This window comes from Rhineura floridana, chromosome 3 (genome assembly GCF_030035675.1).
Source record: "Rhineura floridana isolate rRhiFlo1 chromosome 3, rRhiFlo1.hap2, whole genome shotgun sequence".
Lineage (NCBI taxonomy): Eukaryota > Metazoa > Chordata > Lepidosauria > Squamata > Rhineuridae > Rhineura > Rhineura floridana.
The window spans coordinates 199954842-199981386 of NC_084482.1; the positions used below are offsets into that span (position 1 = coordinate 199954842).

General features: G+C 43.1%; 2 protein-coding genes across 12 annotated transcripts in view; both read right to left on the reverse strand.

The window, feature by feature from the left end:
• Positions 1-3953: 3953 nt before the first annotated feature.
• Positions 3954-18802, reverse strand: LOC133381077 (zinc finger protein 271-like). Of its 6 annotated transcripts, none has more exons than XM_061619580.1 (8): positions 18597-18802; positions 16359-16499; positions 14896-15000; positions 13471-13597; positions 12727-12834; positions 12496-12576; positions 8591-8680; positions 4448-7736 (listed from the first exon to the last, which is right to left on the reverse strand). In XM_061619580.1, the coding sequence occupies exons 3-8, from the start codon at positions 14905-14907 to the stop codon at positions 5614-5616; spliced, it is 2541 nt and encodes an 846-aa protein (XP_061475564.1). In that variant the 5' UTR covers positions 14908-15000; positions 16359-16499; positions 18597-18802; the 3' UTR covers positions 4448-5613. The 6 variants fall into 6 exon arrangements, with proteins under 6 accessions (XP_061475567.1, XP_061475564.1, XP_061475565.1 ...); XM_061619581.1 differs by having other exon boundaries at positions 14896-15039; XM_061619579.1 differs by lacking the exon at positions 14896-15000 and having other exon boundaries at positions 18613-18802.
• A 4417-nt stretch (positions 18803-23219) lies between these two features.
• The window catches only part of LOC133381076 (zinc finger protein 271-like), a 30352-nt gene continuing 27026 nt past the window's right edge, over positions 23220-26545 (reverse strand). For all 6 annotated transcript variants that reach the window (XM_061619572.1, XM_061619576.1, XM_061619577.1 and 3 more), the window contains one exon: positions 23220-26157. In XM_061619572.1, the coding sequence (XP_061475556.1) occupies positions 24200-26157 (1958 nt within the window). In that variant the 3' untranslated portion in view covers positions 23220-24199. The remainder of the gene's footprint in view (positions 26158-26545) is intronic.

A 26545-nucleotide genomic window follows, 5' to 3' on the forward strand; every position in this document is an offset into this window, starting at 1 on the left:
GGCTCCCTTTAGCTCGTGGAGCAGGCTCCCTCGCTAGGTGCTCTGACTTTATATGTGTGGCTGGTTCCTCCCAGCTACTGCTGCCAGCCAATGATGTGTTACTTGAGGCTGATGGCTCAACTATCAGCTGGGGCTTAACTCTTTAATATTATCTCAGGCTTCCTTCCTTTGAAGGCAGGAAGGCAGGCTTCCTTCTTGAGCGAGGGGCGGGGCTGTTTAAGCTTTTGGCTGCTTTTAATCTCAGCAAGGGGCTGTGACTTCCAGGCAAGTCTTTTGTGTTTGTTGTTTTCCCACCTAGAACAGCCTGACCTTTCTTTAACCTAGGGAAACAGAGCTTGTGGTTGTGTTTCAGGAAGGCTGAAGCTGCCCTTTTTAGCAAGGACTGAGCTGACTCTCTCCCTTTATGTATCGGTGGAGTTTCCTTTTTCCCCTTCTCTCCGACTGGAATTTAGCCTTATTTACAGTGTCCCCTGAAGCTTTCCTGCTAGGGTGGTGTTGAACACTAGCTTTCTATAGGCTTCCTTCTCCTAGGATCTGTCTCCTAAGATAGAGGTTCTTTCAGGATTTGGCTCCTAGCTCAGGGTGACCTTAGGCTGCCCTTATTGCTTATTTCTCTGAGCTGTTTTAATTCAATTAAATAATGGAATAAATGGGAGCTACTTACCCTCTTTTCGCTCTGCTGCTTAACTCGCCTTGACGCTTTGTCAGCTGGGGCCTTGACGCTTCGTCAGCTGGGGCCTTGACGCTTCGTCAGCTGGGGCCTTGACGCTTCATCAACTGGGGCTCCCTCTAGTTCATGGAGCAGGCTCCCTCGCTAGGTGCTCTGACTTTATATGTGTGGCTGGTTCCTCCCAGCTACTGCTGCCAGCCAACGATGTGTTACTTGAGGGTGTTGTTGACACCTTCCCCAGAGCAGTGGCATCTGGTGAATCTGGTATCAGCGGGTCAGTGAATCTGCTCTGGGTTTTATTCCAAACTTTCAAGCCACCTCGTACAGTTTCTTGAAAGTTTGGACTAAGACCTGCAGCAGATTCACTGCCTCACTGACATCAAAGCCACCAGTCTCCACTGCCCCAGAGAATGAACAGGTATAGGGCTTTCCAGTGCCACCCTTTCCTCTCTTGCTGCCTTATATGAGAGTCAGCGTGGTGCAGCAGTTAGACTAGAGTGTCGGACTAGGATTTAGGAGGCTGGGCTCAAATTCCCAGTTGGCCGTGAAGCTCACTGGGTGACCTTGAGCTAGTCACCAGCTCTCAGCCTAACCTACCTCACAGGGTTGTTGTTAGATGAAGAGGGAGAGAATCATGCACACACCATCTTGAGCTCCTCGGAGGAAAGGCAGTATAGAAAGGTAATAATAAAATAAAAATAGCTAAAACTGTCTCCTGGAGTTATGTGCGAAAGAAAGTTTGTATCATGCATAATCCTGTTTGCTCCAATGGTCTGCCAGATGGAAGCCCATCAGCATGGTGCAAGAGCAACAGTTCTCCCATTCAGCAACTGATATTCACAGGTATACTGCTCGGAACCTGTAAGTTCCTTATCACCGTATGACTTATAACCATTAATAGCTCTGTGAGGGGAAGAGGGCTCTCCTAACAACTCTCAGCACCCTTAACAAACTGCAGTTCTTCTGAGAACTTCGTCTGAGGCCCCGAGGGAGGCAACGGGCCTTCTCAGTGGTGACTCCCTGCTTAATATTCTCCCCAGGGAGGCATACCTGGCACCATCACTATCTGTTCTTAGGTGCCAGACAGGCAAAACCCTTTCTTTTCACTCAGGCTTTGGGGCCTTAATTTGAAGGGCTTCACATATTGGTGGCCTCTTTTAGTGATAGTGTGGCTGTAGAGATGTGTTTTGGGTTCTTTTTGTTGGTTTGTTGGTTACAATTGGTTTTAGTGTCTTATTGTTGTAAGTTGCTTTGAAAAGTGACAAAAATAGTATGTTGTTTTTGCAAGGAAAGTGAATAATAATAATAATAATAACAATAACAACAATATATTAAAAAAAGAGTCTTTGGGGGAAAGCCATGACTGTTAAAGTGGTATAATAGTGCTTAAAATGTATAGTGCAGATATGGCCGCAAGAGCAGATATTGAGTGTAACTAATGTTGACTGTGACCAGTGGTGGCTGGTGGGGCGCAAGGCAGGGAGCCCAACAGTAGATGGAGCCAGAGCCAATGAGAGGCAAAGCCAATTGATTCACGTTTTGTCCCCATCCTCCTCCCTGCTGAATTCTACAAGGGCAACACTGAGACTAAGGAGGAGGAAGATGTCAGACAGTGTCACCGCACTCCCATGACTGGTTGTAAGTAAGAAGGCAGGCAAGTGGGGACTGGCTGAGGGCAGTCTGAGGTTGGTGGGGCATCACCTCATTCGCCCTAATGGATCAGCCTCCACTGGCTGTGATCCATTCTATTTTTACTCCCAGGGAGACATTATGGTATTTTCTATGTCAGGTGCCAAAATAACATGGCCAGCCTTGGGTACTATGCACTTGCACTTGAGAGGATATGGCACCATTTTCTGTTCTGCCTTCGGCAGAAAAATGTCGTTTGAGTTGGCTCTCCATGACATGATGTCACTTTGAGTTTCCCTGCCAGTAGCAGCCAAGGAGAATGGGCGAAGCTTAACAATTTGATGTCAGAGCACAAACAGGACAAAAGGGAGAGGTTGATATGAGTTGCATTCCTTCCAACATCCCCAAGTTGTGTGTAATGTGTAGGTTTGGCCTATCAACCCCCAGCCTCCGCTTTCTTTTTGACCCTTTGCCAGCCTCTCCTCCCCATGTGCACAAAGTGAAAAGGTTTCTTCTGGTTTTCAGGGCAGCTTGAGTGGCTTGGTTCCATGCAACTAGTGGAGGCTGGTGCCCATTGGGACTAGGAGGGTGGAAGGCAGAGAGGCCAACAGAACGTGGAGCCAGAGCCAATGAGAGGCAGACCCAGCCAATCCTAGCTTTTGCCCCCATCCTCCTCCTTGCTCAGTTCTACACTGGCAATGCTGAGACTAAGGAGGAGGAAGCCAACAGCCAACACTACTGATTGTAAGGGCATGTGCATGCTGTGTGATAATGAGTTCAGTGCTTGATGCACCCTTTTGGGGTGCTGTACACACAACATCATCGCCCATTGTCTTTGCTGATCTAAAGTGCATTCTGCTGGAATGGTTATGATCCAATTTGTGCTGAGAATGCACTTCTCAAGCACTCATTGCATACATGAGTCCACAGAGAGCGCTTTCTCAAGCCACCTCCTATTGGGGCAGGCCTACTGGTGTTGCAGGGCTGTGGTGCTCTCCCTCAACATGTTTGTCTAGGAATGAAATAGGCAAAATAGGAAGCAGTACAGTAACTTAGCTGCCTCTGTATACCCAGGGCCAGCGCCAGGCATGCTGGGGCCATTGGGCCCCAGCTTGGCCCAGGCCCCAGCACACATACACGCACATACCCTGCTGCGGATCGCAGGGAGGGAGCTTGCAAGCTGCCCACCCATTCACTTGCTCCACCTACCTGTCTCTCCTGTCTTTTGTGGCTGTGCACTCTATGCGTGCAGGGCTGCCATTAACCAAGATGGCAGCAGGGGCATCAGCACCTTATTAATTAATTAATTAATTAATTATTTTATTTATACCCTGCCCATCCGTCCAGCAGGAGCCCAGGGTGGCAAACAGAAACACTAAAAGCACTTTAAAACATCATAAAAAGACCTTAAAATACATTAAATCAAAACGTTAAAAACATTAAAAAAAACTTTAATACATCTTTTTAAAAAGGGTTAAAGATATAAAAAGCCATATTAAAAACAATTCTAACACAGACGCAGCCTGGGATAGGTCTCAACTTAAAAGGCTTGTTGAAAGAGGAAAGTTTTCAAAAGGCGCCGAAAAGATAGCAGAGATGGCGTCTGCCTAATATTTAAGGAGAGGGAATTCCACAGGGTAGGTGCTGCCACACTAAAGCTCTGTTTCCTATATTGTACAGAACGAACCTCCTTAGGGAAACCTTGGCCGCCATCTTGGTTAATGGCAGCCCTGCACGCACAGTGCATGCAACTGGAAGAGACAGGTAGTTGGATCGAGCGAACGGGCTTGCAAACTTCCTCTCTGCAATCCACGGCAGCTACCCTGCTGTGGATCACAGAAGGGGAGAGCTACTCTTCCACACTATGGAGGGGCCCCTCAGGGGCCTCTGTGACCCTTGTCAAGGGCCCAACCTGGCCACCCTTTGGCTCCGGCCCTGTGTATACCAATACATACCCCTGTATATCAATACATCAGTTTCCAGCCCCTCTTTTTCAGCAGACTGCAAAAAATAAATTTAAAAATGCTATGTGGAAACACTAATTGAGGGGAAACACACCCACCCATGTGTACAGACAACATGGACAGTAGCTGCCGTTTCACATGACGTTATCACATGAAGGTGTGTACAAATGCAACGTTACAAATCGCACTCTGAAAAAACATCCCCTCTATGTTTCAAAAACTGCTTGCGTACTCAGCCTAAGTAAGAAGGCAGGGGAGTGGGGGCTGCCTGAGGTTAGTGCATGTCACTCTGTTTGGAGGGGGCAGCCAGACTGCTATGAATGGCAGGCTGCGGGGGCAAAATATGACCCAGGCCAGGGGTTCCCAAATTGTGGTCTGTGGACCATCAGTTGTCTGCCAGCTTCACTCAGGTGGTCCATGGCACGTCTGCATTAATTATTCATATTTATTTTTAGCTGAATTCTTATAGCTTCTTTTATTTCTTACCCAGAATGCATATTGTAATACAATAAAATACAATATAAGAATTAAAAGCAATTAAAATTCTATTAAAAATCACACAGCATCTAGCACAGTGCATTACACTTGCTAGAGCAGGCAGAAAAATCATTAAGTGCTCCACCAAGACCATTGGCAATTTTCAAGTGGTCCGTGGGGGAGAAAGTTTGGGAATCACTGAGCTAGACCCACACTTTCACTATCATAGATTCTAAAACATTACTGCCTTACCATGTAGGGTCCAGATCACCCGAGTAACAGAATTAAGTTTCTAAAATGCTTTATTTAATGCATTATATGTGACACAATGGCAGCGAAAGCAAATGTTCTTTCATGCACCTCACACAGGGATGCATTAAGATTAAAAAACAAACACTCTGGAATTCACTACTGATTAATGTGTTTAAAAAACAATAAATAAATTGGTTGCCGATGGGAATGTCAGTTAGTCTTTAGACTATGAAATGGAGCTAGGCAATAAAAGTCCTAGAAAAGTTTGAAATCGATGTATGCGCAACAACACTGTCGATTACTGGGCGGGGCGGGGGAGTCCAACCAATATATTATTAAATATCAGATGTGTTATTTCTGCCTCTAGCATGGATTTCTGGGTCACTAAAAATTATGCCTTCACTTTTTCTTTATCCTGCGATTCCCCCATTGCCCCCGCTCTCTCTCACTCACGTTTCTGATATTTAAATAAGGTCTGATCAGCAAGAGAAGCTCCTTCATAAGCTTTTCACACTCATTATTCATATGGTTGATCTCCTGCATGGATTTTAATTGTTTTTACCCACTAAAGTTTTTACCTCTGATAGAGCACATACATGGATTTTCATCCTCATGGGTTCTTTATCTTGTGTGGATTTTCTCATGTCTCTTCAGGTATGGTTTATTCCTGAAACTTTTACCACAGATGGAACATGGGTGTGGCTTTTCAGCCAAGTGGCTTCTCTCATGTGAAGTAAGGCTTGATTTCTGCTTGAAGCTTTTCCCACAGGCTGAGCATGAATATGGCTTCTCTCCTGTGTGGATTCGCTCGTGGATAATCAGGTGCTCCTTACGACTGAAGTTTCTACCACACACTGAGCATATGTATGGTTTTTCTTCTGTGTGGATTTTCTGATGCTCGGTATAGCTTGTTCTGTGCTTGAACTTTTTCCCACAGATTGAACAAGTATATGGTTTTTCTCCTGTATGAATTCTCTCATGTATAACTACCTGTGACTTATTACTAAAGGTTTTTCCACAAACTGAGCATGAATATGGTTTCTCCCCTGTATGTGTTCTCTCATGTCCAAGAAGGTGTGCTTTACAACTGAAGCTTTTACCACAGACTGAGCACATATAGGGAGTTTCTCCTATATGGATTCTTTCATGAGTGGTGAGGTTTGATCTTCTTTTGAAGCTTTTACCACAGGATGAGCATGTGTAAGGTCTTTCTTCTGTGTGAATTTTTGTGTGTGAAATAAGGCTACATTTTTGACTGAAGCCTTTCCCACAGACTAAGCATTTATATGGTGTCTCACCTGAATGGACTTGTTGATGTCTAATAAGGCTTACTTTATGAACAAAGCTTTTACTACAGACTGAACAAGTATGTTTTTTTTCTGCTGTGTGCATTTGCTCATGTACAATGTAGTATGATTTTTCACGGAAGCTTTTTCCACAGAAAGAGCATGTATATGGTTTCTCTCCTCTATGGATTCTTTCATGGATAGACAAATAACTTTTCCACATGAAACTCTTTCCACAGACTGAGCACATGTATGGTTTCTCTCCTGTATGAATTATCTTGTGTCTGATAAGGTAATCCTTACGACTAAAGCTCTTTCCACAGAGAGAACATTTGAATGGTTTCTCTCCTGTATGAGTTCTCTGGTGTTTAAGAAGATAAGCTCTATCTGTGAAGCTTTTACCACAAACTGAGCATGGGTATGGTTTTTCTCCAGTGTGGGTTCTTTCATGGCTAATAAGATTTGATCTGTGGCTAAAGCTATTCCCGCAGACTGCACACATATAAGGTTTCTCACCTGTATGAGTTCTCTCATGTTTAATAAGATGTGTTCTGTCAGTGAAACTTTTATCACAGATTGTGCATGAGTATGGTTTTTCTCCTGTATGGGTTCTTTCATGGCTAATAAGGTTTGATCTATGACTGAAGCTTTTGCCGCAGATCGTGCACATATTTGTTTTTATTCCCATATGGCTTATTTTATGACTGTTGAGGTTTGATCTTCGTTTAAAACTTTTGCCACAGAATGAGCATGGATAAGGCCTTTCTTCTGTGTGGATTCTTTCATGTGAAAGAAGATTACATTTCTGACTAAAACCCTTCCCACAGGTTGAGCATTTATATGGTGTCTCTCCTGTGTGAACCTGTTCGTGTCTCACAAGGCTGACTTTATGAACAAAACTTTTATTACACACTGAACAAGTATATGTTTTTTCTTGTGTGTGCATTCTCTCGTGCATAGCATGGTATGATCTTTTACTGAAGCTTTTGCCACAGATTGAGCATGTATATGGCCTCTCTCCTGTGTGGATTCTTTCGTGGATAGTCAAGTTACTTTGCCACTTGAAACTTTTACCACAGACTGAACAAGTATGTGATTTTTCTCCTTTGTGGCCTTTACTGTGGGAATTCAGGCTGTATCTCCCATTCAATCTCTTCTCACAGTCTAACTGTTTATAATGTTTCTCTGCTTTTTGATGAGTTCTCCCATACGTATGAATTTTCTTTTCGATTTTGGTTTCACTTATGTTACCTATCCAACAAGGTAAAGTCTTTCCTGATCTCTCCCCTGGGGGATCTCTTTGGTGCATCTCTGCTCTGTCTTGGGTCTCAGAAATATATGGATACTGGGAGATACTCCCTTCGGTAGTTCTTGAGGATATTTTATTCACTGCCACTAGATTAGGGCCTTCTGGTAGAAGACTCTCTTCTTCTTCTTCTTTTTCCTCATACCTGCTGCCTATTCAAAGAAAGGAAGAATTATGACACAAGAAGTTCCTTCATCAAAAAGGAACAGGTTTTATGATCCCTCTCACTTGTCTTTCTCTTTCAGACCTTCCACCTAATCTGGAGACGTTCTGAGGATCAAGCAACGCCCATGTCAGGGCAAGTGAACTAGGTTTGGTTAGGGTGGGACCTCGTCACCATCTGGTCTGTGGCCCCCACATTCATAGAGGCTACATCCGTACCATCTATTCAAAGCACAACTTTAACAGTCATGGCTTCCCCCAAAGAATCCTAGGAACTGTAATTTGTTAAGGGGCTCTGAAAGGAGATTTCTATTCCCCCCATAGAGCTACAATTTCTAGAGTTCTCTGGGAAGAGAGATTGCTTGTTAACTAGGTTTCCATGAATGGAAGAGTTCTTTCCACTTACGGACATGACTAAAATCCAGCAGAGGATCCCATCAATGAACGGAGGGGGCAATTGTCACTGATCCCTCCTTCTCAAGCCCTCTGGAACAGTTTTGGGGGGAGGGGGCACAGGGGTTGCAGGGAGAATGGGGAACTGGGGAAAGTCCTTTCCCCTGACTTTCTGCTGCCCTGAGCAACGTCTGGCATCTCCTGGTATGACTAGGAGGGAACCCTGTCAGAAAATCTGGACAGCCGCTGCCAGTTAGTGTAGACAAATTACTCAGCTGGATGGGCCAAGGATACGACTCCACATCAGATAGCTTCCTACGTTCCCATAAGATAGAGTCTCCGTCTTCTTATAATTACACCAATTGCTATCATTGACCTTGAAAAATGGCAATCAAACGAGATTCAAAATATATGGATTGTGGACCATGAGCTACCCAAACCCACTCCTTACCTGAGTGGAAATCCAAAGCAGTCGCACTTGCCACAGGTGCTTTGAGATCTGGGACCCCTGGTTCCACCTTTATTATCACAGCAGGAAACTCTGAGTCAGAGGAAAGAGGAGGAGGTGAGGTGTGTGACAATGTAACTTTTTTTTAACACCAAACTTTCTTGTTCTTATTAGAACAGTGATCACGTTGGAAAAAAAGAGCAATCTTCAATTTTGGTGTTGTGTGTCACAGCTGGGTTAACCCTTGCCTCCCTTTGCTGAAATTAGGCTTGAAAGAAACGATCTAATGCAAATAATAGGAGACTTCTTTCAAGCCGAATTGTAGTGTATGCGTGTGTGTTTTCAGCAAGCGGAGAGTTAAACTCTCTCCTCCCCAGCTGCAACCCCACCCCATTTTCTTCCTTCATGCCACAATTAGGCTTAAAAAAACCCTTCTACTGGCTACAACAGAAAGTTTCTTTCACATCTATCTTTATCATGGGGAGGAGTGTGAGGGTGGGGCCTGCAAGTGCCAGGGAAGGCCTCTGTGGGTGCATGTGCACCTGAGGGCATTGTGCTGGTGACCCATGGTTTATGGCTTCCTGTGATATGTAAATGAGGTTAATGTGTTGAGCTTCAGAGGACAATAGTAGGCCCTTTGGGACCACATTCACACCTGACATTTATTCCACTATTATTCCACTTCAAACAGTCATGGCTTCCCCCAAAATAATCCGGGGAATTCTAGTTTGTAAAGGGTGCCAAGAGTTGTTAGGAGACCCCTATTCTTCTCACAGGGCTACAATTCTCAAGAGTTCTCTGGAAAGAGGGACTGATTGTTAAACCACTCAGGGAAATGTAGCTCTATGAGGTGAAGAGGGGTCTCCAAACAACTCTCAGCATCTTTCACAAACTACACTTCCCAGGATTCTTTCAGGAAAGCCATGGCTGTTTAAAGTGGAATTATAGTGCAATAAATGTATGGTGTGAATGTGGCCTAGGCCTCAAACTGGAAGGCAGCACCAACTCCTTCCTTATTGTGCCATCATGGGGCAGATAACTTTGGACAAAACTCTCCAGCCAGGTCAGACACCACCTGAGAGAGGCTCTGGCTGCTTCCAGGCTTCCTGAGCACTTTGGCCAAAGTAAGAGATTGTGGTTCCCCACAGGAGCAAGCCAGTGTAGGTGTGTAGGTGTGTTTATCTGTGGAAAGTAAGAGTGAACCTCCAAAATTCTACCAGCTGCTGGAAATGTGTGTACTGCCTTCAAGTCGATTCCAACTTATGGCAACCCTATGAATAGGGTTTTCATAAGGCTGAGAGGTAGTGACTGGCCCAAGGTCACCCAGTGAGTTTCATGGCTGTGTGGGGATTCAAACCATGGTCTCCAGGGTCATAGTCCAACACCTTAACCAGCCAGAAGGGACAGCACTGCTGTTGCGCTCAGGTCCTGACTATGGGCTTCCCTTAGGCATCTGGTTGGCCACTGTGAGAACGGCATGCTGGACTATGATTGATCTTTGGCCTGATCCAGCAGGGCTCTTCTTATGTTCTGGTAATTTGGGGTGGGGGGGCATAGGGCAGTGGTAGACCACACATGCTTTATATGCAGAAAGTCCCAGGTTCTACCAGGGGGTAGATGGGCAAATTTATTTATTTATTACACCTATATACCACCTTTCCTCCAAGGAACTCAAGGTGGTGTACATGATTCCCCCCTCCCTATTTTATCCTCACAACAACCCTGTGAGGTAGGTTAGGCTGAGAGACAGTGACTGGCCCAAGGTCACCCAACAAGCTTCATAGCTGAGTGGGGAATTCAAACCCTGATCTCCCAGGTCACAGTCCAACAATCTAACCACTTTGTGGTTCACTTCCTGTGAACTGGTCCTGAACAGTCGCCCCCCAAGTCAGATGAACCACTTCCTCACCCAACTGGTTGCCCACTCGGTTTGCTCTTTCCTCAGATCTACGCTGATCTGGGACCGATGACTCCCGTTCCTGCTCTTGCTTTATTAAAGTGTCACAAAACCATGAATCACGAGAAAAGAGACAAGACAAATAGAGAGAGTGGCTGTTGCACTCAGGTCCTGCCTGCAGGCTTCCCATTAGGGCACCTGGTTGGGCACTGTGAGATCAGGATGCTGGACTGGATAATACATCCAGCAGGGCTCCTCTCGTGTTCATTCTTAAGATGACATGGTCGGTTTAGTCAACTATGGCTGGACGAATCAATTTTGGACACTTCGAACGGTGGAAAATCATTCAGTCAATTTTTTTTAAAAAAAATGCTATTGCCAAACAACCAGAAGTAAAAAATCCTTGGTGAACTGCGGCAAATCACCCAGAGATCTACCAGAAGATCCTGATCTACTCTCATTCCACCCTTGCCTTATAGCAACTAAGCCTAAAATATATGCAAATGAAATAACTGCATGCTCTTCCTCTCGTTACTTTTGCCTCTTCCTCTATTACCCCTTTGGGAGTGGGATCTGTCAAACCTCTTCCAGTTTCCAGAGAGGTAGCCATGTTTGTTGTTTTTTGCTGCGACGGGCTAAGAGTTTTCAGGCATCTTAAAGCGCAATAAATTAATTTTGGTTTAGGCTTTATTGGACTAGAGTCCTCCTCATCAGATGCATGTAATCCATGAAAGCTTAAGCCATAATATATTCGCGGGTTTTTAAAGCACTACAAGAATCTGTTAATGTTGCTGCAACAGACTAACAGTTAGCAAGATATATATTATTCTAAGTAGGGTGTAAAGGAAATATATATATATAAAAAACAGTGAGGAAAAATGACATGCAAAAAAACACTCTGTGTTACTGATTAAATATATGTACGTATTAATCCCAGTAATCACTGAAATCATCTAGAAGAGCACTTAGTTGTCTCTTATGTTTCTGGAGCCTGAGTGATCTGAAGTACCGAGCCAAACTCAAGGTCTCTGTATTAATTTGCCAAGCCTCGAACAACTTAGGTCCAGGATACCTCAGGGATGGCCTGAACCCTTATATCCCAGCTCGATCACTGAGATCATCTGCAGCAGTGTCACTTGTCATCCCCCGAGTTGGCAAGGCTCATTTGACAACAACAAGAAATCGATCCTTTAATGTCACAGGCCCAGTCCTGTGGAATGCTCTGCCAACAGAGATTCAACAGGCACCTTCTGTTCCGGCTTTTAAAAGCCTGCTGAAATTTTTTCTGTGTCACCAGGCTTATGCAGGCAATTGAGAAGATATCTTCCTGCAGTAGTTAGGTAACATTTCTGATTTTAAATGTTTATATGGCTTTATCATGTATTTATATATGATGTAAACAGTTTTGATTTTTTTAATGAATGGTGATATATAAATATTTTTGTAAATAAAAAAATAAGTTGAAATCAGGCATTCAGTGTTGCCAATCCCATGCTGGGGAATTCCCTTCAGCAGAGACTTGGCAGGGGCATCCTTGCTGCAACCCTTTACATAGTTCTTCAAGACCTTTTTATGCCACAGGCCTATTCAGTTGCTTCATCTCTTGCAAGATGAGCCAGGCATTTTTATGATTATTATTCTGTATTGTTTTTCTAGTATTTTGTTTTGTTGTATAACACCTTGATATTTTATATATGAAGGGGCGTCTATATTTTTAAAAATAAACAGTAATATTCACAAGATAGTGTGACAACACTAACATCCTGCTAATATTGGTAGCACTCAATAATAATAATAATAATAATAATAATAATAATAATAATATGCAAGCTTCAGAAAAATGTGTTTCAACAAAACAATATTGCAGTAAGAGTGTTGGGGAAATGTGCTACCCCCACAGCAGAACTGTTACCTTGAGGGGAAATGTCTGGATGTCATGCAACAAATGACCAACAGCTGCTCATTTGTTGTGCAAAAATCCAGTGATATAAAGAAAGGTAGATCTTGGTACCTGGGAAGGTATCAGATTCCCGATATTGCACGTCCCATGGCTCATCGTCTTGTTCCAGCTTTATTATCACATCTGGAAACCCTGGTAAGGAGAACAGTGTAAGAAAATTGGGATTCAGAGGTAAAGACTGACTTTCTGGCCCAGATAAGAGGAGAACTAGGTTTTGTACAAATCTCTAGCATTTTAGCACAAATATTTAATTCTTGTATGTTGTGTTTTTTGTTTCCTCACCAATGCTATGTTCTGATGGAACCTCCATTTCCTCCAACACTAGCCGATCTGGAGACCAACGATGTTGCTCAAGCCAGGAGATCAAATCAGGTTTGACAAGTGGAAATCCTGTTCAAGGATATTTTTTTTAAAAAATAGAAGTAACCAGGTGCAATTTAGGGCCTTAAGTACAAAGCCATGTGCTGATAATCAGACTGAACAAGCCTATATAGAAGCTCTATAAAGGAGGGCCAGTGAGGGGAATGGTGGGGGTGTGTGCATGGCCTAGGCAGAGTCTCAAGGGCTGGATAGAGACTCATGCAGGACCATATCTGGCCCTGAGGTTCCCCTGGCTTTAGTGGAAGACAGTGGACCTCAAGGAAGGGCTGAAGCTCACTGGTAGAGCATCTGCCTTGCAGGCAGAAGGTCCCAGGTTTAACCCCCAGTATCTCCAGGTAGGTCTTCGGAGACTGCCCATCTGAAGTCCTGGAGAGCTACTGCCAATCATGGCAGACAATACTGAGATAGATGTACCAATGGTCTGACTCAGTACAAGGCAGCTTCCTATATTCCCAAAAGGATTCATGAGTATAAGTGGACAGCTTCATCTAAAGGTGGTCCATGCTGACAGGGGATCTGTCCATTCAAAATTCAGGAAGGTTTCTCTTTTTTCCCCTTTCAAGTTTTGGGAGGCACGCTAATCTGTTTAGCTGGTATAATCTCTGTTCAGAAGTGATCCAGATATCAAAACAAAGGAATCCTTACCTAAGGAGGCTACATTATCATAATTCTCTTGCATGACTTCCCAGTACAAAGCTCTTTGATTCAGATCAAGCAGAGCCCACTGCCCTTCCGTGAAATATAGGGCCACATCTTCAAAAGTCACTAGATCCTGGGAAAAAATAAAACAAGATGTGTCACAAGCCCTCAGGATGCTTTACATGTGTTATGTCAGTAATGTTTACACCAATCCTTTCAAGGTAAGCCTGTATCATTAACCACAAGTGAGACAGAGTGACCTTGAGTAGAGATGTGAACTAAGAACTCTAAGGGAGGGGCCATAGTTCAATGGTAGAGCATCTGCTTTGCATACAGAAGGTCCCAGGTTCAACCCCTGGCATTTCTAGTTAAAAGGATCCAGTAGAAAATGATGGGGAAGGCCTATGCCTGAGATCCTGAAGAGGAGGATAGGCCAGATGTGGCTGGCAGGACTGTGAGAAATAGGACGTTGGACGACATAGGCCCTTGGTCTCATCCTGCAGGGCTCTTCTTATGTTCTTAAGCTGCCAGTCAGAGCAAGCAACACTGGGGTGAGTGGACGAACTGTCTGACCTGCTATAAAGGCAGTTTCCCAGGTTTTATTATAAAAGTATTTATATGCCAAAGACCCTCCGTGGCGCAGAGTGGTAAGCAGCAGTAACGCAGCCGAAGCTCTGCTCATGGCCGGAGTTCTATTCCAATGGAAGGAGGAAGTCGAATCTCCGGCAAAAGGGGTCAAGGTCCACTCAGCCTTCCATCCATCCGTGGTCGGTAAAATGAGTACCCGGCATATGCTGGGGGGTAAAGAAAGGCCGGGGAAGGAACTGGCAATCCCACCCCATATATACAGTCTGCCTAGTAAACGTCGCAAGACATCACCCTAAGAGTTGGAAACAACTCGCACTATAAGTGCAGGGACACCTTTACCTTTTTTATTTATATGCCACCATTTCATGTAAAATATCAAGGTGTTGTACAACAATACGATAAAACATAAAACACTATAAAAACAATAATAATCACAAAAATGACTGGCTAATTTTTTAAAAAAAATTAAAATGACTAGGCCAGTCAGTATAAAAAGGACTTCAAGAGACACGTGATAGTCAGAAGCGAGGGGGCGCCTGCTGCATCTTTGCTGGAAGAGAGTTTCTACAGCATGGGACCGTTGACACTACTTGCCTGAGTCAGGCCTCTCTAAAACAGGGAACAACTAACAGTGCTCCTCTGGATGACCTCAGTGATCAATAGCTGGGATATAAGGGCTCAAGAAGCCCTTAAGGTATCCATGCTGTCAGCCCTCTGCCCCCATCTGCAGGGTATTGGCTTTAAAGTTTAATAGTATTCCAATAAAAATATCTACATAATATCACATATAAAGCATATTAAATGAACATTAATTTCCCTCCTCAAAGAGTTAAAGAAAAATACCTGAAAGATCATCTTGCCCCTTATGTTCCCAGTTGGTCACTGCACTCTGCAACTGCAGACACCATCTCATCAGAAGGTCTGTTCCGCACAACATAGGAAGTGGACCTGTAGTGTAGTGGCACCAACACTTTGGAATTCACTCCCCTTAAATATTAGACAGGCACCATCTCTGTTATCTTTTCGATGCCTACTGAAGACCTTCCTCTTTCAACAAGCCTTTTAAGTAGAGACCTTATCCCAGTCTGCATCTGTGTTGGAATTATTTTTAAAGATTTTAAAAAGATTTTAAAGATGTTTTAAAGATGTTTTAAATGTATTTTATAGACGGTTTTTAGTGTTTTATTGCCTATTACCGCCCTGCGCTCCTTCTGGGAGGAAGAGTGGGATATAAATTTAATAAATAAATTATTTATTTATTTATAAATAAATAATGGTGCATTGGGGCCAAAAAAACAAATCACATGGGGTACTACTTCTAGCTTTGTTGACTAAATATAAGTAAAATAAACATGCTAATTTAGATCACTCACTAGGTCATCAGAAAACCTTCAATTCGATATCATGCACAGTTCTTGGGGTTGCTAAAATTTATTAGTCTGTCAACAATTTCCAGCACCTGTGTTTCCCCCTGCCCCTTAACTTTAAACAATGTTTACTGCCTTTACTATTGTCTTTACATTTTTACAAGTCTTCCAGTAGTCAAGAGTGCAGCCCACCTGGCCCACTAATGGGGCCTCCAACAGAAGACCCACATACTCTCTTTTGCATTACCTCAAAAGAAACCCTCCATCCAGGGCTGATGTTACCATGAAGCAGAGGGAGGCAGCTGCCTCATGGCCAACATCTGGGGTGTCACAGGAGGGCAGCAAATGGTCATATCATTTATTATTCTGCTTTTTTACTGCCAGGGAAGGGGAGATGCGCTTGCGGGATTTTAGGAACACAAGAAGCCACCTTATACTAAATCAGACCATTGGTCCCTCTAGCTCAGTATTGTCTATACTGATTTGGACTGCCTTCAAGTCGATCCCGACTTATGGTGACCCTATGAATAGGGTGTTCATGGTAAGCGGTGTTCAGAGGGGGTTTACCATTGCCAACCTCCGAGGCTAGTCCTCCCCAGCTGGCTAGGGCCTGCTCAGCTTGCCAGAGCTGCACAAGCCAGCCCCTTTCTTGTGGGTCTCTAGGGTTTTAAGCAAGGGATATTCCCAGCCTTTACCTTGAGATGCCAGGGATTGAACCTGGGACCTTCTGCGTACAAGGTAGATGTTCTGCCATTGAGCTACAGCCCTTGCCTGATTCCCAGCCTCAGATGCCACAATAAATTGCACTCTCTCCCAGTAGAGATGTTGTCCTTAGTTACTATACACCTTGACCAGGGTGGGGGTGGTGGGAAGATGCCATTCACTGTTCTGCCTCAGAATGCCAAATATCTTGGGTCAACTCAGCCTCCATTCTCATACCTGAGTCATCCCTGTTGCAGCCATTTACATTTTCCAAGGAACTGGGCATCTAGTGACAATCTTGAATGTTGTGCTGTAACCTTTGAAGACTGGAAAAGCGATGAGAGCAATGTAACACAGGTCTTCAGCCAAGACTATGTCCTTTAAAAAGAAAAGAGAGAGACAGAGGGTTTGCAGTCAGAAATGGACAATGAAAAAACAAGACTGAGGATTGTGGGTAAAATTATATGGGTTATCCTCCGATGAGACAAGAAAAGCATAAGAGAAGAAGGCAACAAAGTCAACGCAAGCCACTTCAGAAGGCATAAATGGTACCAGTTCCATTCCAAGGCATTTGTTGTTTTATAACTGTATGGCAGTTGAGAACCAAGCCGTTTAAACTGTGTTGCTGGCTGAGTACAGTGTGGGGTTTAATGTAAGGCTGGCTCTCTGGGTGTCTTAGAACCAACACCTTTTTTTATCAAGGCCAGCTCTCAGGCTGAGGAAATATTTATAAAATCCCTGCTCTTCCTTTAATATAAGATTTAATACAATTTTAAAAAAACTACTGTGTAAGTATGAAAGTGTACATTGAACGTCTTGTAAAATAATGGACTCAGCTTTATAAAGCTGATCAAGGTGTGCCTCAAGTTTGCAGTATATGAAGAAACCCTGTGGTTTTAATTTTTTATTGCTATACAATCATTATCATTTTGATATGTGTGTATGCGTTTGCGTGTGTATTATTACCAGTACTTTTTTGTCATGGTACTCACTGGAACTAGTACTGACATCTCTTGTTTTTGCTGCCCATGGAAACCATTTTGTGCTGGCACATGGCACTTTTGACAAGGTATGAGTACCAGCACCTCATTTTTTAAACCAAAAAAACCCAAACTTGATTATTGCTATTATTATTTTTTATCTTAGGATTCATAAGGATCAGAGGAAGTTTCAAAGGGATCAGAACCCTTAAAAGGACTTGTTCAGGGTACTATAAGCTGTTAGAATTTCAACCAGGCCAATTTCACACCTGCACTTCAGCACTTTTCCTTGCCCCACAACTGATGTTCACCTGCCCTTAAAATTTAATGGTGTTGAGGGTATAGTCAGTACTTTCCAAGATATTTTTGGATTTTTCCTTTATTTAGTTATTATTCTGCACACCTGAAGGAGACTCTCCTTTGAAAACCAAGTTTACTATCACCATTTAAACTATTATCAGTAGGTTGCCAGGCTCAGGGCCTGAGACTGGTCCTGTATCTTTAGGAGAAGAGAAAGTCAGCCAAGCGCAGGTGTTCTTGCAACACTGTAATAGGAAAAACCACAAGGTGGAATTCTCCCTTCCCCCTGCACAACTTTTAAAGAAACAGAAGACCTCTGGGAGGCTGGGCCTGGCAACCAAGAGGTCTTCTGTATCTTTAAAAGTTGTGCAGGAGGGAGAATTCCACCTTGTGGTTTTTCCCATTAGTGTTGCAAAAACACCTGTGCTTGGCTGACTTTCTCTTCTCCTAAGGATACAGGATCAGTCTCAGGCCCTGAGCATGGCAACCCTAATTATCACTACAGGCAGACAAACTGAAGGGAAAAGAATCCCCCTAAGCTGAAAAGAAGGATCTGAGAGGTGGAAAGTAATGGAAAACAAAAAGATCAAACCCCTTCCTTCTGAGCCACTTCTAATTACAGCTTTGTCATCTGTGCCAAAATATTTTTCTGCAATTTATTTTAGAGATAAGACAATCATAGGTCTAAAAGTAGTTTAAGAAAGACAGCGAGAGAGATCTATTGCTCCTAGTGTGTACAGCTTCCTAATTCTTCCCACATTTTCACCTCTGGTAACTCGGGCAACTGCAGGATTTTTTTCCAGGGGAGAGGGCAAAGTAAAACACTGAAAGTGCGTGCGTGGGAGCAGGCTAGTTTCTCATCAAAGAGCCTGAATATTTTGCCTCGTATCTCAGTTTCTACAAACGCTGGGAACGTCATTTTTTTATTTATGTGGATCTGGAGATTATAGTTCATCTGGGGCCTGGGGGATGGGGTTAAACGGATCTTGTAGGCTTTTGTATAAATAAATGCCTGCCAAGCCGGTTTAAGCAGACGCCACCAGTGGGATAAAAGAAATATGTGTCACCCGAGAATCAAAGCCCCTCTCAAACCACTTTCAACACTCTGAGCAACGGGTGTCTGTCACCAGCTACCTCACGCTCCCCCCAACCCATTTCTCCTCTTTCTCTCCCCCTCCCCACTTCCCATTCTCACCAGCGGGCAGCCTCACTTGTTTCCCGGCCCAGCAATCATTCCACAGCTATTCCTTCCTCATCTTCTCGTTGCTGGATCTTTCATTTCCAGCTCGATCCGGCACCAACAGTTCTCACCCGGCCTTTTCATTTACAGTCACGGTTACCACAGGAGACCTGCTTTGTTTTGTTTTGTTTTGCAAATAGACCTGTGTTGGTGTTTCGGAAGGGCCCATTTCAATGTTGCACCACTTTTTTTTTAGGTTGTATTGGAACGGCAGACTTTCCCCCACTTCCACATCATGTGATTGAAGCGAAACCAGACTCCTGGCAAAACAACGACAAACCCATCCAATCAGCTGCTTGAGCGCATGAATGAGTGGCGGGGGGTTGAGAGAGAGACAGAGAGAGAGAGAGTGTGTGTGTGTGTGTGCGCGCGCGCGCGCGCGCTGTTTAAAGCTAGGGTTTGTAACCTTAAGCAAACGTTCTGTAGCTTTTCTTTCTCTGTGTCTCGGCCCTTTCTTGCTTTCCACAATAAAATAACCTCATATCCTGATTCTGGGTGGATTTGGATTCTTCTCCTTAGAAGGAAGCTGGCATAGGCAATTGCCTGTTGTTGCTATTGTTAATTTGATTGGGTATCCAGAGGCCATAATTCAGTAGTAATGCACCAGTGAAACACAGAACATACATAGAACATAAGAAGAGCCTGCTGCATCAGGCCAGTGGCCCATCTAGTCTAGCATCTTGTTCTCACATTGGCCAACCGGATGGTTCAAGGGGAAATCCACAAGTAGGACCTGAGCACAATAGCAATTCTCTCCTTTTGTGATTCCCGGCAATGGGCATTCAAAAGCATTCTGGCAATGAAAGTAGAGCTTAGCCACTGTGGCTTGTAGCCATTGATAGCCTTATCTTCCATAAATTTGTCTAATATTCTAAAACTGTCCAAATTGGCGGCCATTACTACACTTTGTGGGAACTAGCTCCCTAGTTTTAACTGTGCTGCTGAGTAAAGTAGTACTTTTTTTTTTTGGTCCGCCTTGAATTTCCCAACATTCAGCTTCATTGGATGGTCCTGGGTTCTAGTCCAGGGTCATGATCTCACAGTGACCAACCAGATACCCACAAGGAGGACTTGAGTACATGGGTTTCTGGATGAAAACTGTGTAACACAGGAAGTTGCCTTAGACTTGATCAGATAATTTGTCCCTCTAGCTCAGTATTGTCTGCCTAGCCTACACTGACTCTTCAGGATCCCAAGCACAGAGAGGTCTTTCCCATCACTCTGCTACACGGTCCTTCAAAGGATTCAAACTGGCACTTTCTGCATATAAAGCATGTGTTATCTACCACCAAGCTATGGCTCCTCCCTGGAAAGAAAACAAGCTTTTCTCAAAGACATTGTGCCCATAGCTTTCCATGTTGCTGGGAGTGTACTTCCAGCAGGCCATGGTTGTGGTCAAATTATGTATTCAAGGACATTGTGGTCCAGCCTGCCCTCCTGACCTGTTTAGCTTTTGGGACTCAAGTCAGGTCTGGGTTGCAAACCTGGTGCCCTCAGATGCCATTATACCTTTGAGGGCCTTCTTTGACACCCCCAGGAAGGGGCCCCAGTCTCTGAGCTTCTATTTTTTTAAAAGTCTCTTTTTTAAAAAGTCTCTAGCCCTCCCAGAAAGAAAGTTAGAGAAAAATGTGCAGGCAGCCTTCTAACCATCCTCTGTGAAGTGAGTCAGACCTGCTGCTCCAGCCTGTCAAGTGTTTTTAGCATATGAGTGAAATCAGAAATGTGATTGATAAGTGAGTTGCTTGGACACCAGGCAATAGGTATCCGCAGGGTCCTAAAAGCTTCTGCCCCCTCTCCTTAGTGCACTTTTATTGCTTCTGTCTTGTTTTCTAGTAGTCCCTGGAATCTCCATTTGCCATTCCTTTTTACTTATCAACCAGGATGCATCTTTCCTGTAGGTGCTTCCTCTGAGATGAGGTACTCCCTAGACGTTATTTTCTGCATATACTACTACTACACAGTAACTGTGTGTGGGTGCTAAATAATCCCCTCCCCAAATGACAAATGCAAAATGTGAAAACTTTGCAGAGGCTTAGGCATAGAAGCTGATGTCTAGGCACTCATTAAGAATTACAGTACATTGTACAATGGTATAGAACTTCATAAGTATCTTTGTATTTAATGAGACTTACTCCTAGGTAACTGGTACAGGATGGCAACCTAGGCTTTCGTTTAGGATGGGCATTGGAGAACACAGGGTTCTGTACCCTCACCTTTGACACCTGAGACGTATATTTTTAGGACCTACCCTATTTTGTGATTCTGGTTCTTTTTAATTGCTTTAACACTGTATTTTAAGGTTGTTGTAAACTGCCCTGGGACCTCTGGGTGAAGGGCGGGCAATAAACGCTAATAATGATACCTTTTAACAGATCTATCTCCACTATCAGGACCTTCATGACATAGCTGACTTCCCGTGGCAAAAATGAGGGGGGGTTGCAGGGGGGAAGCAGCAATGGCAATACTTTCTCTAATTTTGTGTTATGCCGTGCCCCATAGCAGCCATGTTTTGTTATGCCATGCCCCTATGGCAGCCATGTTATGACCGACACCCTCAACACAAATCCAAAAAGATCACATCCCCTCCCACAGGTCACACAGATCCTCCATGCCTTTGCCTCAGTGATCCATGTTCTAGTCATGTCCAGACTAGACTATTGTAATGCACTCTATGCGGGGACTGCCTTTAAATACAGTTTGGAAACTTCAATTGGTCCAGAACACAGTTGCCAGAGTCCTATTGGGGATGAGGAGGTCAGCGCCTAACACCTCTATTGATATAACAGAACTGCACTGGTTATCAGCGCATTTACAGGCACAGTTTAAAGTGCTGGTTTTGACCTTTAAAGCCCTAAATGGTTTGGGTACAAGCTATTTACTTGTACTCATACCATCCTGCCCGCATGTTAAGATTTGCTTTGCAGGCTCTCCTAGTGTGTCCATCCCATAAGTCAGAAAAGTAGGTGGTCACAAAGCTTCTCAGAAGGCCCTGAAGATCTTCTTTTAATTAGCTGGGTGATGGGTCTGACTGAACTGTTTCCTTACAGCTCTGTTCAACACTTCATGAGTTTTTGTTTAGCAGTAATTTGAAGTTTTAAAATGTTATATTATTATTTTTATCGTTTGTTGTCTTTGACTGCATTTGCCCAGAAAAGTGAGCCGCTTCCAAAGAGTAGTTACGAGAGGCTTCTGTTCAGCACCATGGGAATTATCCTGTGGTGTTCCACAGGGTTCCATCTTGTCCCCCATGCTATTTAACATCTATATGAAGCCATATGGGAGCTATCATCAGAAGATCTGGAGTGAGGTGCCACCAATATGCAGATGACACTCAGCTCTCTCTATTCCATCTGAATCAGGAGAGCTAGTTGAGGTGCTGAACTGGTGCTGGGAGGCAGTCATGGACTGGAGGTAGGCTAATAAATTGAGGCTGAATCCTGGAAAGACAGAGGTGTTATGTGTCCAGTGTTCTCATGTCCAGAAGGTGGGAAGACAGCCTGTTCTGGATGGGGTTGCTCTTTCCTTGAAGGAGCAGGTCCACAGACTGGGGTACTCTTTGATCCAACACTTGTCACTGGAGTTTCAGGTGGCCTCAGTGGCTAGGAGTGCTTTTTCCAACTCCGGCTGGTTCGCCAGCTGCAGCCCCTTTTGGGCAGAGAAGACTTGGCCACAGTGCTCCATGCTCTGGTAACTTCCAGACTGGATTATTGCAATGCACTCTACTTGTGGCTGCCCTTGAAGTTGACTCAGAAATTTCAGCAAGACTACTGGCTGGGGTTCCCTTTAGAACTCATATAACCCATTTAAAAACTGCTGCATTGGTTGCCAGTTTGTTTCCGGGGTTAGTTCAAGGTGCTCTCGTTAGTGTTTAAAGCCCTAAATGACTTAGGTTGCAAATATCTGAAAGATCGCCTCAGAATCCCTACAGACTCTCTCAGGTGTTGAGATCAGCAGAGGGGCCCCATTTAGTAGTACCACCACCCTCAGAAGCTTGGGGTGGTGGTGACCTGTGAGAGGGCATTCTCTGTGGCAGCCCCTAAGCTGTGGAACTCCCTCTCTACAGAGGTGCATCTGTGAACTTCATTGTACAACTTTTGGCAAATGCTGAAGAAGCACCTCTCTACCCTGGCATTCAACACCTAAGATGTATATTTTTAGGACCCACTCTATTTTCTGTGATGTTGTTTAGGTTGTTTGTAACTGTTTTTAATTTTATGTTTTTAAATTGTTGTAACCCGCCCTGGGACCTTTGGGCAAAGGGCAAATTCTAATAATAATAATAAATATATTTTAAAGAAAATAAATAAAACCAGCAGGATCAAATTCCAAATTCTAAAAAGGAAGACGTTGGGAGATCTAATCACAGATGTGCCACATCACAACTTGTTTGGTAGGTGAGACAGGGTGACATGATGCTGAACCAAACCTATCATCTAATTCTGTGCTTACATTAACACAGCTGGGAGAAAAAAGCATTAGATTCACAAACAACCATATCATGCAGGTTCCACGGTGGCTAAATGACAAAATGTATAATTGTCAAACACTTTACTTAATAAGTTACAGAAGATACTCCAAAATAGCTGTAGCCAAAGTAAAACAAAACAAGTGTTCTTATATACATCCTATCTAGAAATATAGCATAGCTAAAAGAAAAAGCTTCCAGGATTTAGTATTAATAAAAAGGACAAAAAGCAGGATTTGAAATTAGAAAGGTAAATAAGTCAATTAGAAATTTTACTCTTAAGGAACCAGAACAATTTCATGGACTACAAAAGTTTGCAGTCCTCAAATGCATGTACAATTGCATTGTAGGTACACTAATGCAGATCACTGTGGGGGAAACATCATTACTTAGTGCAGCATATGTAATTTGTCTATGCTTTTACTCTTTCAGTATCATTTTTCCTCCTAATGCTTAAATAAGAAGTTTAAAAGGAGCTTTTGTCCTAATATCTGCTTTTTATATCTGGAACATGAGAGACAGCAATGAGCTGTGAATAGAGATGTGAAGGCCCAGAAAAAACACAAAGTTTTGGTTTTTCCCCCAGGTCTTCACATCTTTAGCACTAGAAATTTTGTTACAGACCTTGACTTTTTTTGTTTTGCCAAAATACAAAAGTGTTGCCAAAGGGCCAGTATGTGACTGACATTCTTGGTGCAGTCTAAGCCCTTAGATTCTAGCTTTATCTTAATACAATATATTTCATGGGCTTAGGCCTGAATGTTTCAAATTCACTGGCCTGGTTTACATGTAATGCAGCCTGGTTCACATATAATGCTAAACTATAGTTTAGTGTTACGTGCACAAGCTTCAGGACATAATAAAGAACTAACAGTTCTTGGCTTGGACAAAACAACCATGGTTAGTTGAAAACAGAAATGTAAGCTTCCAGTCTCCTTTTCCAGGCTGCACAGACTCATTACTATAGTGTTATACTGTAGTTTAGTTACATCCAAACCTCACATTATTATATCCATCACTATTTAATCTTCCTTTAGCAAATGTGGTTTTCACTCCCAGACAGAACATGTCCCTCTGACCCTATATGGATTCTCTATCTTGCATGGATTTTTTCATGTCTCCTCAGGTATGCTTTACTCCGGAAACTTTTATCACAGACTGCGCATTGGTGTGGTTTTTCTCCTGTGTGAATTCTCTCATGATGAATAAGGTTTGATCTTCGATTGAAACTTTTACCACAGACTGAGCATGTATGTGGTTTCTCTCCTGTGTGGCTTCTCTCATGTGAAGTAAGGCTTGATTTTTGCTTGAAGCGCTTCTCACAGACTGAGCATGAATATGGTTTCTCTCCTGTGTGGATTCTCCCATGAATAATCAGGTGTTCCTTACGACTGAAACTTCTTCCACAGACTGCGCATGTGTATGGTTTTTCCTGTGTGTGGATTTTCTGGTGTTCAGTATAGCTTGTTCTGTGTTTGAATCTTTTCCCACAGACTGAACAGGTATATGGTTTTTCTCCTGTATGAATTCTCTCATGTATAACCACTTGTGATTTATTACCAAAGCTTTTCCCACAAACTGAGCATGAATATGGTTTCTCTCCTGTATGGGTTCTCACATGTCCAAGAAGATTTGCCTTACAGCTGAAGCTTTTACCACAGACTGAGCACATATAAGGAGTTTCTCCAGTATGAATTCTTTCGTGGCTGGTGAGGTTGGATCTTTGCTTGAAACTTTTACCACAGAATGAGCATGCATAAGGTCTTTCTTCTGTATGAGTTCTTTCATGTGAAATAAGATTAGTTCTCCCACTGCAACCTTTCCCACATACAGAACATTTATAGGGTGTCTCTCCAGTATGGACTCGTTCATGTCTAATAAGGCTTACTTTGTGAATGAAGTTTTTACCACAGATAGAACACGTGAAAGTTTTTTCTTGTGTATGGGTTTTTTCGTGGCTAAAAAGATTTGATCTTTGGTTGAAGCTTTTCCCACAGACTGCGCATATATATGATTTTTCTTCATTATGGCTTCTCTCATGGACAGCCAGGTAACTTTTCCAATTAAAACTTTTTCCACAGACTGAGCATGTATATGGTTTTTCTCCTGTATGGATTCCCTTGTGTCCCAAAAGGCAATCTTTACGACTGAAACTTTTCCCACAGATTGAGCATTTATATGGGATCTCTCCTGTATGAATTCTTTCATGCTGAAGGAGGCCGGAGCACTGACTGAAGTTTTTGCCACAGACTGGACATGTATATGGTTTCTCTCCCATATGAATTCTCTCATGTCTAATAAGGCTTGCTTTGCGACTAAAGCTTTTTGCACAGACTGAACATACATATGGTTTCTCTCCTGTGTGGGTGATCTTGTGCGCAACAAGGCCAGAGCTCTGACAGAAGCTTTTACCACACACAGAGCATTTGTATGGTTTTTCTCCTGTATGAATTCTCTCATGTCTAATAAGGAGTGCCTTACGACTTAAGTTTTTACCACAGACAGAGCATGGATATGGTTTTTCCCCTGTATGGGTTCTTTCATGGCTAAGAAGATGGGATCTTTGATTAAAACTTTTCCCACAGACTGAGCACACATATGGTTTCTCCCCTGTATGGTTTAGCTTATGTCTAATAAGATGTGATATCCGAAAGAATTTTTTCCCACAGACTAAGCATGTATATAGTTTATCTCCTATATGTTTTTTTCCATGGGCCATCAGATAATATCTCCAACCGGATCTCTTATCATCATCTAAGTGTTTACATGGTTCATCTCCTTTTTTAAGCATTCTCCCAGACTTGTAGATTTTCTTTTGGAGTTTGGTTTCATTGATGTCACCTCCACCACAAGATAATGTCTTTCCTACTCTCTTTCCAGAGGCATTTCCTTGATGCCTTTCTGCTCGGCCTTCTTTCACAGAAATATCTGCCTTCTTTGGATACTGGAATATTCTTCTTTTGGCAATTCCTAAGAGTGCCTTATCTGTTGACACTTGATTAGTGTTTTCCAATAGGAGGTAATCTTCCTTTTTCATATGCTGCCAATTGCCTGTCCAAATCAAGAAAGAATTATGATAGAAGAAATACTTTGAAAAGTAAGAGACATACTGCCTTGATACAACCTTGGTCTTGTGACCTGTGAAAGGCAGTAATCAACCAAATCATGTTGGGCATTTTATTATTTTATTTATTTGATAAAAATATGTTCTTTTGCTTCTATAAGGAATATTCTGACCAAACAATAATTGCTATCGATATCCCATCTGTACATCTTTTCTATACCCTCTGCCTTATCTGCAGGTATTTAGAGAGAACCAGAAGGACCTTCAGTTTGATTGATGCTTCCAGTGCAGTTTGATTGCTACCTCCTTTTTTCCACAGGTAGTTGGGTGGTGATTCATGCCAGGCAAGTAGGAGGTGCACAGTATAGCATCTCC